The sequence below is a fragment of the Rhinoderma darwinii genome, chromosome 6 (assembly GCF_050947455.1).
Source record: "Rhinoderma darwinii isolate aRhiDar2 chromosome 6, aRhiDar2.hap1, whole genome shotgun sequence".
Taxonomy (NCBI): domain Eukaryota; kingdom Metazoa; phylum Chordata; class Amphibia; order Anura; family Rhinodermatidae; genus Rhinoderma; species Rhinoderma darwinii.
Genome location: NC_134692.1, coordinates 92,458,061 through 92,474,463, shown reverse-complemented (window position 1 = coordinate 92,474,463; position 16,403 = coordinate 92,458,061). Strand labels below are relative to the sequence as shown.

Below are 16,403 nucleotides of genomic sequence, written 5' to 3'. Positions count from 1 at the left end.
TTCCGCTCTCCAGCAGTTTCAGGAATAGGCCCGGGTGCCACACTATCTATCTATCTATCTATCTATCTATCTCATATCTATCTATCTATCTCATATCTATCTCATATCTATCTATCTCATATCTATCTATCTATCTCATATCAATTCAATTCAATTCAATTCAATTCAAAGAAGCTTTATTGGCAGGACCAAATACATATTAGCATTGCCAAAGCAAGTAAGAAGTAAGGGAATGAGGGATAGGGACTGAGGGCTTGGGGATAGGGACATATCTAGGGTCGGGGTTATACAAGTCCATGGCATATCATGTCTCTCTCAGTTTATGGCATGCAGTGACATATTGTGCCGCTGTGCCCACTGTGGTTTCCTCTTCACCCAGCAGGATGTAGAGTTTCTCTTCCTCTTCCATGGAGCTGAAGTCCGGTAAGAGATCAGAGAGTCTCCTGAAGTGAGTGTCCCTTACTGCTGAGTATTTGGAGCAGTGTAGCAGGAAGTGGGCCTCATCCTCCACGGCCTCCTGGTCGCACTGTTGGCACAGTCGGCTCTCCCTGGGCTTGTAGGTCTGTCTGTGGCGCCCGGATTCGATGAGCAGGTTGTGGGCGCTCAGTCTGTAGCGGCTCAGGATCTGTCTGTCTCTGTGGTTTGGCAGTTTCTCCAGATATGGCGCCAGTTTATATTCCCGCTGTAGACTCCGGTATATTGTCAGTTTCTGGGATGTCTTTATGTCGTTCCTCCAGTCACTGATATATTCCTCTTGGCCTTTGTTTATTGTCTTCTTGATTTCGGCTTTTGTGAGGCCGCGCTGGGTGACATTTTCTTCAGGCCGGGTCAGGGTGAGATGTTCTGGGGGGCCTGGTTTACCTGGGACCCCTTGGTGTAACAGGGCTTTATGGTGATAGGAACTTTGCCTGCTGCTGTGTAGATGGGCCCAGAATGATAGCGCCCTCTTCTGGATTGTGAGGTGTAGTGGGAATCTGCCCAGTTCTGCCCGACAGGCACTATTTGAGGTGCTCCGATGGACTTGGAGAAGGTGTTTGCAGAATTCTAGGTGGAAGATTTCTGTTGGGCTGGAATCCCACCTTGACCAGTCTGGGTATGTGTCCGGACCCCAGACTTCACTGGCATACAGGAGGATTGGGGAGATGATGGAGTCAAAGATTTTCAGCCAGACCGTCACTGGTGGTTTGAGATGATAGAGTTTTCGTCTGATGGCATAGAAGGTTTTGCACGCCTTGTCTTTCAGAATCTCTATGGCTTGTTTAAAGCTTCCTGATTGGTTGATTTCTAGGCCCAGGTAAGTGTACCTGTCGGTCGCTGTGATTGTGGCGTTATTTAGTGTGAAGGTCGGGTGCCTGGGGGATTTTGAGTTTCTCTTCTGGAACACCATGATGTTGGTTTTCTTGGCATTGATGGGTAGTGCCCACGTGGAGCTGAATTTTTCTAGGATTTGCAGGTTGTCTTGGAGACCTTTCTCGGTTGGTGATAGTAACAGAAGGTCATCTGCATACAGCAGGAATTTCACCTGGGTGTCATGGAGGGCGAGACCTGGTGCTGAGGAGGATTCCAGAGCTGTGGCCAGTTCATTGATGTAGATGTTGAAGAGCGTTGGACTGAGGCTGCAGCCTTGTCTGACTCCTCGGCTCTGCTGGAAATCAGCCGTTCTTCTCCCATTCACCTTCACGCTGCATCTGTTCTCTGTGTAGGAGCTTCTGATGACGTCATAGGTTTTACCTCCTATTCCGCTCTCCAGCAGTTTCAGGAATAGGCCCGGGTGCCACACTGAGTCAAAGGCCTTCTTAAAGTCCACAAAACAGGCGTAAATCTTCCCATGCTTTGTATTGTGGACGTGGCTCTTGATGAGGCTGCGCAGGGTGTAGATGTGGTCAGTGGTGCGGTGGTTTGGCATGAACCCAGCTTGGCTTTGGTGGAGGACATTGTGCTGGGAGAGGAAGCTGAGGATTCTCTTATTCAGGATGCTGCTGAACAGTTTCCCCAGGTTGCTGCTGACACATATCCCTCGGTAGTTGGCCGGGTCGTACCTGTCCCCACTCTTGTGGATTGGTGTTATAAGGCCTTGGTTCCAGATTTGCGGGAAGTAGCCGGCACTCAGCACTATATTAAATAGTTTGACTATTGCGGCCTGTATTTCTGGCGGGCTGTGTTTTATCATTTCTGGTGAGATTCTGTCTAGGCCGCTGGATTTTTTACACCTTATGTCTGAGGTTCTCTCTGTTACTTCTTGCAGTGTTATTGGTGTATCCAGGGGGTTTTGAGAATCTTTAAGTGTTTCCTCCATCGCCTTCAATTTTGATATTATTTGTTTTTGTTCTTGGCTTTGTTCTTCTTTCGGGATATCTTTGTAGAGGTCCCTATCTCATATCTATCTATCTATCTCATATCTATCTATCTATCTATCTCATATCTATCTATCTATCTATCTATCTCATATCTATCTATCTATCTATCTATCTCATATCTATCTATCTCATATCTATCTATCTCACATCTATCTATCTATCTCACATCTATCTATCTATCTCACATCTATCTATCTATCTCACATCTATCTATCTATCTCACATCTATCTATCTATCTCACATCTATCTATCTATCTCACATCTATCTATCTATCTCACATCTATCTATCTATCTCACATCTATCTATCTATCTCACATCTATCTATCTATCTCACATCTATCTATCTATCTCACATCTATCTATCTATCTCACATCTATCTATCTATCTCACATCTATCTATCTATCTCACATCTATCTATCTATCTCACATCTATCTATCTATCTCACATCTATCTATCTATCTCACATCTATCTATCTATCTATCTCACATCTATCTATCTCACATCTATCTATCTCACATCTATCTCACATCTATCTATCTCACATCTATCTATCTCACATCTATCTATCTCACATCTATCTATCTCACATCTATCTATCTCACATCTATCTATCTCATATCTATCTCATATCTATCTATCTCATATCTATCTATCTCATATCTATCTATCTCATATCTATCTATCTCATATCTATCTATCTCATATCTATCTATCTCATATCTATCTATCTCATATCTATCTATCTCATATCTATCTATCTCATATCTATCTATCTCATATCTATCTATCTCATATCTATCTATCTATCTATCTATCGTATTGTACAGTTTTAGGCTGGGGCTACACAGCGACTTTGCCCGCGACACTGGTCGCATACATTTCCCAAAAACTGTCATTTTGGGGGTGTTGACAGTGTTTTGGCTCTTCACATCTGTAATAGTCGTATGGTGTCTGCAAACCAGCTTTGGAAAATTTGCTCTCCAAGAGCCAGTTTGCGCACCATTGGTTGTAAGATCCGCCTTGCGCCCAGCGTGTAAGACATACACACATATTTGGTATAGTTAAAGACGGCAGAAGTTGCTAAATATGTATTCAGGTGTGCTTACCAAGTGGCATGCACCAGATGTAAAAAGAACCACCTAAAATTACATATGCACACTTTTTTTTAATTTATTTCCCGTTTTTCCTTTTACAAGTTTTAAAAAGTAAAATATATCTATTATTTTTTTTATACAATATGGAAGCCCAACATGTTCTGAGAAAAACAAGACCAAATCCATGTAGATTGGAAGAGTAATAGACAAACAATTTGCTTTTAAATTGGCACATGGCTAAAACTTGAAAATGGACCTGGTCAGGAAGGGGGGTAAAGCCTCTGATTAAACAAAATGAAGGTTTATAAGACAAACTTCACACTCCCCAAAAAATGCAAACAAAAGATGTATCAAACTTGTACGGTGTAAATAAGATTTTAAAGGGGGAATCTACCAAAACCTGGTCTTTGAAACAGGTTAGAAGATGACTAAATTATGAAGTCATTAAATCCATTTAGCGGCACTAAATCACAGGAATTCTCTGACATAACATTCTAAAAAAATTAAGAGAACCCACAGTCCATTTGTTGTGTAAATGAGTGGTGGTCATGAACACCACCATTGTGATTTTCTGACATGTACCTACATAATAAAGTACCTACCCGCACGAGTAAGTAACTGTACGTCGTTGCGGGAGGTTACATCCCGCACGAGGACGTACAGTTACTGATTAGCGGTCCGATGCCGGCGATCAATGTGGTCGGTGGATTTCCGGATTTCGGTGGATTCACCGATCACATTGTTATAACTGTAAAAAGTTTTTAAAACCGTTCCCGGGACTCGTAGTTAAGTCCGGGAACTGTTACAAAGGTCCCCCTACCTTCCCCCATGTTCCACGTGACCGGCAATGGACTGCTGCTATTGGTCCATTGCCGGCGAGAGCTGTGATTGGTGGGTCTGTTCAGACCCACCAATCACAGTGCACTTTTAGCCAGGGAGGGTTTAAAAATGCCCACCCCCGACAGCTTACACATGTCAGTCACCGGCAATGGACCCGTAAAAGCGGTCCAATGCCGGCGATCGATGTGATAGGTTGATCTGTACAAGTCTGTACAGATACACCCATCCTCCATAAAAGTTAGGAAAAGTTTTCAAAACTGTTCCTGTACTCCCACCATCACTCCCCCATGTCCCTCCCCCATGTCCCATGTGACAGGCAATGGACTGCTGCTATTGGTCCATTGCCGGCGAGAGCCGATTGGTGGGTCTGTTCAGACCCACCAATCACAGTGCGTTTTCTTGCAGGGCAGGTGAAAAATACAGGATACAGGCTCTGATCTCTTAGTTGGTATTTATTAGTTGGAGAGATCAGAGCCTGTATCGTGTAGTCAGTGAAAATAAAGAAAAACCCCTAATTTTCACTTTCCCTGTTCACCACCACCTCCCAGTGTACAAGGGAGATATTTTTTATTTTTTGATCACAAATAATTTGATTTTGTTCGTAGGTAGTTGCTCGTCTACGTCAATTCGTCACGTCAGTTAGTCAGTGTCAGTCAGTGTCCGTTGTCAGTTAGTCTGCGCCAATCTGTTGTCAGCGTCAATCCGTTGTCAGCGTCAATCCGTTGTCAGCGTCAATCCATTACTGTCAGTCGCGTCACTTGTCAGTAAGTGTCAGTCAGCGTCAGATAGCGTCAATCCATTACCGTCAGTCGCGTCACTTGTCAGTGTCAGTTAGTCAGCGTCAATCCACTGTCAGTGTCAATACGTAGCGTCCGAGTCAGTCAGCCTCAGTGTCCGTTAGTAAGTTTTACTAAGTGCTATAAAACAAAAACAAAAAAAAAAAAACTTTGTTAGATTTTGTTACAGTTCTCTGAGCTACGTGTGTAAACACTACATATACATATACGAACACCCAAAATGGCAGCGAGACTTTAAACCGCTTAAGAGGCATATGCCATGATCGCGTCCGATACGCACTCCGCGAGTGGTGAGGAACAACAGTTCTTTCTCTCATCCTCCTCCTCCAGTGACAGTGAGGAACCTCCTCGTAGTCGCAGGAGGGTTAGTGCCCAGGTTCTGCCTGACCCTGAAACTGCCGATCTGCCTGACCCTGGTACAGTCAGCAGTGATTGGTCAACCCCAACCAATTACACCCCCCCCCCCCCCCAAATGCCAGAATTTACTGCTGCGGCAGGCATTCACGTAAAGACAGAAGGGCTGCCTATTATTGTATATTTCAAATTGTTCTTGACAGACAATTTGATCCAGCTCATGGTTGATCAAACCAACATTTACGCCCAGCAGTTTATTTCGGAACACCCCAACGCCTTTCATGCCAGGCCAATTGGTGGCAACCGACTAATTGTGACGAAATGTATTGGGGGTTAGTCCTCAACATGGGTCTCACTAAAAAGCCCGAAGTGAGATCCTACTGGTCCACGGACATTCTGTAGCATTGTCCGGTGTACCGCAATACTATGACCAGTTCCCGCTTTGAGGCCCTCCATAAATTTCTTTACTTTAGTGACAATTCCCAATTCCCCCCTGCGGATGACCTAAACTTCGATAGACTTTTTGAAATTAGGCCCCTCATTAACATTTTATGCCAAAATTTTTTATCAGTCTACAACCCTCAAAAATAAATATCTATAGATGAATCCCTGGTGCACTTCAAGGGCAGGCTGACGTTTCGCCAATATTTACCAAATAAGCGCGCCAGGTACGGGATAAACATGTACAAGCTGTGTGAATCGGACACCGGATACACACACACTTTCGGGATTTGAGGGGAAGGACAGGACAATACAGCCCCCATATTGTCCCCCCGTCCTGTCCACAACATGGAAGATAGTGTGGGACCTCCTGCACCCACTGGTTGATCAGGGGTACAACTTGTACTTAGACAACTGGTACACAAGTGTACTCCTGTTCAAATGTCTAAAAAGACAAAAAAACAGTGGCATGTGGGACGGTGCGAAAAAATCAGAGGCACCTTCCCAAGACCCTCATCAGCCAATCCCTGCAAATTGGAGAAAGCAGGGCATTGCTGCAGGATGGGATCCTGTGTCTCAAATTTAGAGACAAAAAAGAAGTCTGTATGCGGACATCTATACATGACGCCAGCTGCACCCCTGTCCCCACACGTGGATTCACATCATCCATGATGAAGCCTGTGTGCATTCAGGCATACAATAAATTCGTGGGGGGTGTTGACCTGAATGATCAGGTGTTGAAACCATATAGTGCCATGAGAAAGTGTAAAATCTGGTACAAGAAATTGGCAGTGTACCTTGTCCAGCTGGCACTATATAACTCCTTTTTAATTTTTAGGAAAGCTGGCAATCCAGGTACATACTTGGAGTATCAAGAGAACATTATAAAATTTATTTTATTTAGAGACTAGGTGGGGGAAACGTCTGCTGCTCCAAGTAATGTTTGCCGAATTGTTCCTGGGCAGCACTTTCCTAGTGAAGTGCCTGCTACAGCAAAAAAAGGCAGGGCACAGAAAAGGTGCCGTGTCTGCACAAAAAGGGGTATCCGTAAGGATACCACATATCAGTGCGACACTTGCCCATCTAAACCCGGACTGTGCATGAAGGAGTGCTTCCGCATCTACCACACCTCCCTGGATGAAAAATGTCATACTTTTAAAACCCCCACCCCTCCCTTTATCGTTCTGGTCTTTTGCCCATTTTTAAAATTGGACACTCTTAAAAAAATAAAAAAATAAAAAAAAAAAATAAATAAAAACCCTCAATATACCCCTGGATGAATACCTAATACTCTAACAAATGTGTATGATCTGCACAATTTTTTCAGGCCTATGCTTGCGGCCAAAAATCATCCAAGTACAAATAAGGCCTCAAAACCCTTGTGGTGCTTCTTCACTTCCAGGCAGTGCTAAGTGTCCAGACAACATATTTAGACCACTTTGGGGTTATTTCTAAACTCAGAAGAAAAACCCCAATAAACATTGAGGTGTCTTTCTGCACTTACATGCTGTGTCTGAAAAATCTGTCCTATAAATGACGCATTTGTGAAAAATTAAAATTTTTATTTTTAATGGCAGATTTCTACTAAATTCAGCCCCAAAAAATATGGGGTCATAAATGTGATCACACACCTAGATAAATTCTTTGAGGGGGCAGTTTGCAAAATGGGGTCACTTCTTTGGTGTTTCCACTGTACTGGTACCTCAGGAGCTCTGAAAATGTGACATGGCACTCGAAAACCTTTCCAGCAAAAGCGGTGCTTCAAATGGTTCTCCTTCCCTTCTGAGCACTGCCGGGGGTCTAAACAGCAGTTTATTACCACTTATGAGGTATTGCCGTAATCAGAAGAAATTGCTTTACAAATGTTGGGGTGTTTTTTCTCCTTTATTCCTTGTAAAAATTCTATGTTTTTTCAGAAAAAAAGTAGATTTTCATCTTCACAGACTAATTCCACTAAATTCAGCAAAAAAACTGTGGGGACAAAATGCTAACTATACCACTATAAAAATTCCTTGAGGGGTGTAGTTTCCAGAATGGGGTCACTTTTGGGGGGTTTCCACTGGTTTGGCACCACAAGACCTCTTCAAACCTGACATGGTGCCTAAAATATATTCTAAAAAAAAAGGAGGCCCTGAAATCCAGTAGGTGCTCCTTTGCTTCTGAGGCTGGTGCCTCAGTCCATTAGCGCTCTAGGGCCATACGTGGGATATTTCTAAAAACTGCAGAATCTGGGCAATAAATATTGAGTTGCATTTCTTGGGTAAAACCTTCTGTGTTACATTCAAAAATGTATTACGAATGAATTTTGGAAAAAAAATAAATCACAATTTGTAAATTTCACCTGTACTTTGCTTTAACCCCTTCGCGCTCAGCGACGTAATATTCCGTCGGGCTAACCAATAAGTTCGCGCTCAGTGACGGAATATTACGTCGCAGGGAAAATGCATCGCCATTTTCCATCGGCGCGTGCACGAGCTGTGACAGCTGCTGTTTCCGACAGCAGGCTATCACAGCTCAATACGCCGGGACCTGTCGCGATGGTCCCGCCTCCACGATCGCCAATATTGGTCAGTTAGTGAATAACTGTCCAATAGTGGCGATCGGTCTCTTCACTTCCTCTCCCTAACATCACATCCTGCCGCACCTGCCCTGAACGGCTCTGTTGGAGATAGCAAGTCGTTCAGAGCGGTTGTGAGAAGAGGAAGAGAAGATAAAGAGTGAAAAAAAAGTGAAAAAAAACACAACTTTTTTCTGCTTCCCACCTCCCCAATCCACTACCCAGTCCTGTACCCTTCCTCTTTGTGTTCCCCCCCCCCACGTTTTTGGTCAGTGATCTCCTATCACTGACCACTTCTTAGTCTTCAGGACCAATTTCTCGGTCCCTGGGGATCATTTTTTTCTTTATAAAACATATAAGACAAAAAAAACTAAAAATTTTAAAAAAACTTAATTTAGACAATTTAACTGGTTAGTTCAGTATTAGGGTTAGTGTCAGGGAACCGTGAAAAAGCATAGTTAGGTATAGCATCAGGGAATTTAGCGTCAGGAATCCGTCACCGTAGTTAGATCTAGCGTTAGGGGTCCATCACCGTAGTTAGGTTTAGCGTCAAGGAAGCTCGGAATAATCTAGATAGGTTTAGTGTCAGGTACCCGTCACCGTAGTTAGGTTTAGTGTTAGGGAAGCTCGGAATAAACTAGTTAGGTTTAGTGTCAGGGAATAGTTGCCGTAGTTAGATTTAGTCTCAGGAAAGTTCAAATAAAATCTAGTTAGGTTTAGTGTTAGGAACCCTCGCCCTAGTTAGGTTTAGTCTCAGGGAAGCCCACTCGTTCTATAAAAACATCAATATTTTTGGCTGGTTTAGGTAGCAGCCTATTGCTCCTAGTTAGGGAAGCAATCAAACATGTCCCAACGGACATTTAGTGCCGAAGAGGCATATTCATTTCTTGCCTCCGACACAGAGTCGTCGGATGGTGAGACTCTGTTTTACTTATCCACCTCCTCATCCAGTGATGAAGAAGAGGAACCCCCTAGGAGATGCCCCAGGACCACCACTGCAGTTGAAGCCCCCGAGCGAAATGGCCCCGCCACAGTTCAAGCCCCCGAGCGAAGTGACCCCATTTGGACTCCCACACCAGACATTTATGAGCCCCAAATCCCAAAGTACACGAGCAGCTCAGGGATAAAATTTAATACAGCAGGGCTCAGTGAGATGGACTTTTTCAAGTTCTTCTTCACTGATGACTTTATAGTTCTTATGGTCTCCCAGACTAATTTATATGCCCAATAGTATATTACTAAGAACCTAAGAACCCCACATCATTTTATGCCCAATCCCACAGGTGGACCCCTGTAGATGCAGCAGAGTTGGGCAAGGTCTGGGGACTTCACTTGAACAAAGGGCTTCTGAAAAAGCCATCCATTAGGACCTACTAGAGCACGGACATCTTATACCACACCCCGAGGTACCGTATGGCCATGTCCAGGATACGTTATGAGTCAATACTTCTCTTCTTTCATTATACGGATAATGAGAAGTGCCCACCCCGAGATGACCCCAGTTTTGACGTTTACACAAACTGAGACACCTATTAGACCATTTCAGTGCCCGGTTTGCCCAAACATACACCCCCGAGAAGTGTATTTCTATTGATGAGTCCCTGGTACATTTTAAAGGGAGGCTTCAATTCCGCCAATACCTGCCGAGTAAGAGGGCAAGGTATGGCGTGAAGTTGTATAAGCTGTGCGAGAGTGCATCAGTGTATACGTATAAATTTAGGATATATGAAGGGAAGGACATCAGTATTCAGCCCCCAGAATGCCCCCCCTTACTGGGAATTAATGCAAAAATTGTGTGGGATTTGGTGCACCCACTGCTGGACCAGGGTTACCCCCTCTACCTGGATAACTTTTATACCAGCGTCCCACTCTTCAAGTGCCTCGCTTCCAGACGTACTGTGGCATGCGGCACTGCTAGAAAAAATCTGAGAGGCCTCCCTAAGACTCTGCTTGGGCAAACACTCAGAAGCGGTGAGAGCAGGGCACATTCTAGCAGCAACATATTGTGCTGCTAGAAAGATGTCCTTGTATTGACAACAATGCATGGCCACACCAGTACCCATGTACCTGTACGAGGTACCAGTACAGAGACCCCCAAACCAGACTGCATCCTGAACTACAATAGGTACATGGGAGGGGTGGACTTGTCCGATCAAGTCCTGAAGCCCTACAGCACCATGCGGAAATCGAGGGTGTGGTATAAGAAGCTGGCCGTGCACATCATACAGATGGCATTGTACAATGCGTACGTGCTACATCGATGTGCAGGCCAGAGGGGAACTTTCCTGGAATTTCAAGAGGTGGTAATCAAAAACCTAATCTTTAGGGACCAGGAAGGGGGGGCACCCAGTACTTCTGGAAGCGAGGCCACACGCATCGTACCAGGGCAACACTTTCCAGGAGAACTTCCCCAAACTGCCAAGAAGGGAAAAAGTCAAAAGAGGTGCAGAGTCTGCTCAAAGAGGGGGATAAGGAGGGAAACAATATACCAATGCGACACGTGTCCCGAAAAACCAGGGCTCTGTATGAAAGATTGTTTTCGAATTTATCATACATCCCTTAATTTTTTTATTTACCCCGATGCACTCCGCACAGCATATCCCCCTCATCTTTCCCTTCTGAGCCCTGCCGTGTGTCCAGGCAGCTGATAACAGCCACATGTAGGGTATTGCCGTACCCGGGAGAACCCACATTACAGCTTATGGGGTGTATATCTCCGGTGGCGCATGCTGGGCACACTATATCGGACACTGACATGCCATATATATATATAGAAAATTGCAAATCTCACTCTGCACCATCTGCTGTGCATTATCTTTTACACAATACCTGTGGGGTCAAAATGCTCACTACACCTCTAGATGAATGTCTTAAGGGGTGTAGTTTTTAAAATGGGGTCACTTCTCGAGGGTTTCAACTGTACTGGTACCTCAGGGGCTTCTGCATACATGACTTAGCACCAGAAAAGCTCCAGTAGGCCAAATGGTGGTCCTTTCCTTCTGAGCCCTGCCATCGGCCCAAACGGCAGTTTATCACCACAAATGGGGTATTACCGCACTAAGGACAAATCGTAAATAAGAAATTTTGATGAAAAAATAACATCTTATTGGAAAAAATGAATTTTTTTTAATTGCACATCCCAATTCAAATAGGTGCTGTGAAAAAACTGTGCGGTCAAAATGATAACAACAACCATAAATTAATTCCTTGAGAGGTGTAGTTTCCAAAATGGTGTCACTTCTGGTGGGTTTCCATTGCTTTGATACCTCTGGGGCTCTGCAAATGCGACATGGCACCCGAAAACCAATCCAGCAAAATCTGGACTCCAACAAACACATAGCGCTCCTTTCCTTCTGAGCCCTCCCATGGGCCCAAACGTCAGTTTATCAACACAAATGGGGTATTGCCGCACTAAGGACAAATTGGGCAACAAAATGGGGTATTTTGTTTCCTGTGAAAATAAGACATTTTAATCAAAAATGATATCTTATTGGAAAAAAAATGCATTTTTTTTAATTTCACAGCCCAATTCAAATAGGTGCTGTGAAAAAACTGTGCGGTCAAAATGATAACCACCATAAATTAATTCCTTGAGGGGTGTAGTTTCCAAAATGGTGTCACTTCTGGTGGGTTTCCATTGCTTTGATACCTCAACACCTCTTCAAACCTGGCATGCTGCCTAAAATATATTCTAATAAAAAAGAGGCCTCAAAATGCACTAGGTGCTTCTTTGCTTCTAGGGCTTGTGTTTTATTCCACGAGAACACCAGAGCCACATGTGGGACATTTCTAAAAACTGCAGAATCTGGACAATACATATTTAGTAGTATTTCTCTGGTAAAACCTTCTGTGTTACAGAAAAAAATTGAATAAAATTGAAATTCAGCAAGAAAAATGAAATTTGCAAATTTCACCTCCACATTGCTTTAATTCCTGTGAAACGCCTGAAGGGTTTAAAAAAAAAAACTTTCTAAATGCTGTTTTGAATACTTTGAGGGGTCTATTTTTTTAAATGGGGTGTTTTATGGGGGTTTCTAATACATAGGCGCCTCAAAGCCACTTCAGAACTGAACAGGTACCTTCACAAAAAGGCTTTTGAAATTTTCTTAAAAATATGAGAAATTGCTGTTAATGTTCTAAGCCTTGTAACGTCCAAGAAAAGTAAAAGAATGTTCAAAAAATGATGCAAATCTAAAGTAGACATATGGGAAATGTGAACTAGTAACTATTTTGGGTGGTATAACAGTCTGTTTTACAAGCAGATGCATTTAAATTCTGAAAAATTCTATTTTTTCAAAATTTTCTCAAAATGTTGCAATTTTTCACTAATAAACACCGAATATATCGACCAAATTTTACCACGAACATGAAGCCCAATGTGTCACGAGAAAACAATCTCAGAATTGCTTGGATAGGTTTAAGCATTCCGACGTTCCTAAGACAAAGTGAAATATGGCAGATTTAAAAAATGGGCTCTGAGCCTTAAGGCCAAAACTAGGCTGCGTCCTTAAGGGGTTAATTCCTGTGAAACGCCAAAAGGGTTAATAAACTTTCTGAATGCTGTTTTGAATACTTTGAGGGGTGCAGTTTTCAAAATGGGGCATTTTATTGGCACTTTCTAATATATAAGGCCCTCAAAGCCGCTTCGGAACTAAACTGGTCACTGAAAAAATAGGCTTTTGAAATTTTCGCGAAAATGTGAGAAATTGCTGATAAAGCTCTAAGCCTTGTAACTTCCCGGAAAAATAAAAGGACGTTCAAAAAATTATGCAAACATAAAGTAGACAGATGGAAAATGTTAACTAGTAACTATTTTGTGTGGTATTACTATCTGTTTTACAAGTAGATACATTTACATTTTGAAAAATGCTAATTTTTACAAATTTTCTGTAAATTTTGGTGTTTTTCACAAATAAATATTGAATTTATCAACCAAATTTTTTCACTAACTTAAAGTATAATATGTCATGAGAAAACAATCTCAGAATCGCTTGGATAGGTAAAAGCATTCCGTAGTTATTACCACATAAAGTGATACATGTCAGATTTGAAAAAATCATCTGTGTCCAAAAGGCCAAAACAGGCTGTGTCCTAAAGAGGTTAATGTATGTTATAATCATAGTTTGTACATACCAAAAGAAAAAGCATGTGTAACAGGCAACTTTGTGGTTTCCAGCTCTTCATTTAGGAATTCACACTCTACTGAAAACTATTGAAACAAAAGTAAATATTATCAAAACTAGAAACAAATGTACAATGTATGCATGCACAATGCCAATGCCTATATTAGATATACAAAACACAGCGGTTCCCCATAGTTCATTTTCTTTTACTATGAATTTTAGTGTGTGGTGGATTTGGCTGAGTTACACAAAAACAAGCAGAAAGAGCCAAGGTTGTGAGAACCATAAAGGTAATCAGTCATGGCCCTGCTGATTACTATGAGGAACGGCTTTTATTAATGGACAAAAGAAAGAGTTGCTACTTTATCCATTGAGTAGCCCCATAAACTCCCTTTCAAGGCACCACTTCAGTTGCAATGATGGCTCGGCTGAGAGCGGGTCCTGTGTGTGTTTATCAACTTAGATGTTACATAGTTACATAGTTACAACGGCTGAAAAAAGACACATGTCCATCAAGTTCAACCAAGGGAAGGGAAAAGGGAAGGAAAAATTTCTACACATAGGAGCTAATATTTTTTTGTTCTAGGAAATTATCTAACCCTTTTTTAAAGCCATCTACTGTCCCTGCTGTGACCAGCTCCTGCGGTAGACTATTCCATAAATTCACCGTTCTTACTGTAAAGAAGCCTTGTCGCCTCTGCAGCTTGAACCTTTTTTTCTCCAGACGGAGGGAGTGCCCCCTTGTTTTTTGAGGGGGTTTTACAAGGAACAGGATTTCACCATATTTTTTGTATGTGCCATTAATATATTTATATAAGTTAATCATGTCCCCCCTTAGTCGTCTTTTTTCAAGGCTAAATAGGTTTAATTCTTTCAATCTTTCCTCATAACTTAAATTCTCCATGCCCCTTATTAGCTTCGTTGCTCTTCTTTGTATTTTTTCCAACTCCAGGGCATCCTTTCTATGAACTGGAGCCCAGAACTGGACTGCATATTCTAGATGAGGCCTCACTAATGCTTTGTAAAGTGGTAATATTACATCCCTGTCCCGCGAGTCCATGCCTCTTTTAATACACGACAATATCCTGCTGGCCTTTGAAGCAGCTGATTGACACTGCATGCTGTTATTGAGTTTATGATTTACAAGTACACCCAGATCCTTCTCAACAAGTGAATCCGCCAGTGTAGCTCCCCCTAGGACATATGATGCATGCAGGTTGTTGGTACCCAGATGCATAACTTTACATTTATCTACATTAAACTTCATCTGCCAAGTGGACGCCCAAACACTTAGTTTGTTTAAATCTGCCTGTAATTCATGAACATCTTCCATAGTCTGAACTATATTACATAGCTTGGTGTCATCTGCAAAAATAGAAATCGTGCTATTAATCCCATCCTCTATATCATTAATAAATAAGTTGAATAATAGTGGTCCCAGCACTGAACCCTGGGGTACACCGGTGACCATTCAGAGAAGGAATCATTGACCACAACTCTCTGGATACGGTCCTTGAGCCAATTCTCAATCCAATTACAAACTATATTTTCTAAACCTATAGTCCTTAATTTACCCATTAGGCGTCTATGGGGGACAGTGTCAAATGCCTTTGCAAAGTCCAAAAACACTAAATCCACAGCGGCCCCTCTGTCTAGACTTCTGCTCACCTCTTCATAAAAACAGATTAGGTTGGTTTGACAACTTCTGTCCTTAGTAAAACCGTGCTGGCTGTCACTTATAATGCTATTTATTGTCACATAATCCTGTATATAGTCCCTCAATAGCCCCTCAAACATTTTCCCCACGATGGATGTTAAGCTTACTGGTCTATAATTACCTGGGGAAGACCTAGAGCCCTTTTTGAAAATAGGCACCACATTTGCCCTGCGCCAGTCCCTTGGCACTATACCAGTCACTAGAGATTCTCTGAATATTATGAAAAGGGGGACAGAAATAACTGAACTAAGCTCTTTAAGAATTCTAGGGTGTAACCCATCTGGTCCCGGGGCCTTGTGCACATTTATTTTATTTAATTTAGCTTGGACCATCTCTACATTCATCCAATTCAGTATATCAACTGATATATTAACAGCACTGGCACCGGCTACATCAGCTGCTCCTTCTTCAGTTGTATATACAGAGCTAAAGAACCCATTTAGTAACTCTGCCTTCTCTTGATCCCCTGTGATCAACTCCCCATTACCATTATCTAGGGGTCCTACATGTTCAGACCTTGGCTTTTTTGCATTTATATGCTTGAAGAATTTTTTGGGATTTGTTTTACTATCCCTGGCCACCTGCCTTTCATTTTGTATTTTTGCTAATTTTATTACATTTTTACAGATTTTATTAAGCTCTTTATATTTTACAAAGGCTACAGCTGTACCCTCAGATTTTAAATGCCCTTTTTTTGTCATGTATTGCCCCTTTCACAGAAGGTGTAAGCCATGTGGGGTTTAATTTGAGTCGTTTATACTTATTACCTGTAGGAATAAATTTTGCACTATAATAACTCAAAGTAGATTTGAAAATCTCCCATTTATCATTTGTTCCATTATTTGATATTAGTTCTTCCCAGTCTATATCCTGAATTGCCGCCCTCATCCTGGGGAATTTGGCTTTCTTAAAATTAAATGTTTTTGCCCTCCCAGCCTGCGTTTGTTTTTTACAGTATAGGTAAAATGTAACTATATTGTGATCACTGTTACCGAGGTTTTCACGAACATTGACATTCCCAACAAGGTCTGCATTATTAGAAATGACCAGATCCAACAGAGCTTCACCTCTAGTCGGGTCTTCCACAAACTGGCCCATAAAATTTTCCTGCAACAG

At 42.3% G+C, this 16,403-nt stretch overlaps 1 protein-coding gene across 4 annotated transcripts in view; it reads right to left on the bottom strand.

Annotated features, from left to right (window-relative positions):
• PGAP1 (post-GPI attachment to proteins inositol deacylase 1) overlaps positions 1-16,403 on the bottom strand; it is a 734,955-nt gene that overhangs the window by 318,600 nt on the left and 399,952 nt on the right. For all 4 annotated transcript variants that reach the window (XM_075830035.1, XM_075830037.1, XM_075830034.1 and 1 more), the window contains one exon: positions 13,581-13,656. In XM_075830035.1, coding sequence (XP_075686150.1) covers positions 13,581-13,656 — 76 coding nt within the window. The remainder of the gene's footprint in view (positions 1-13,580; positions 13,657-16,403) is intronic.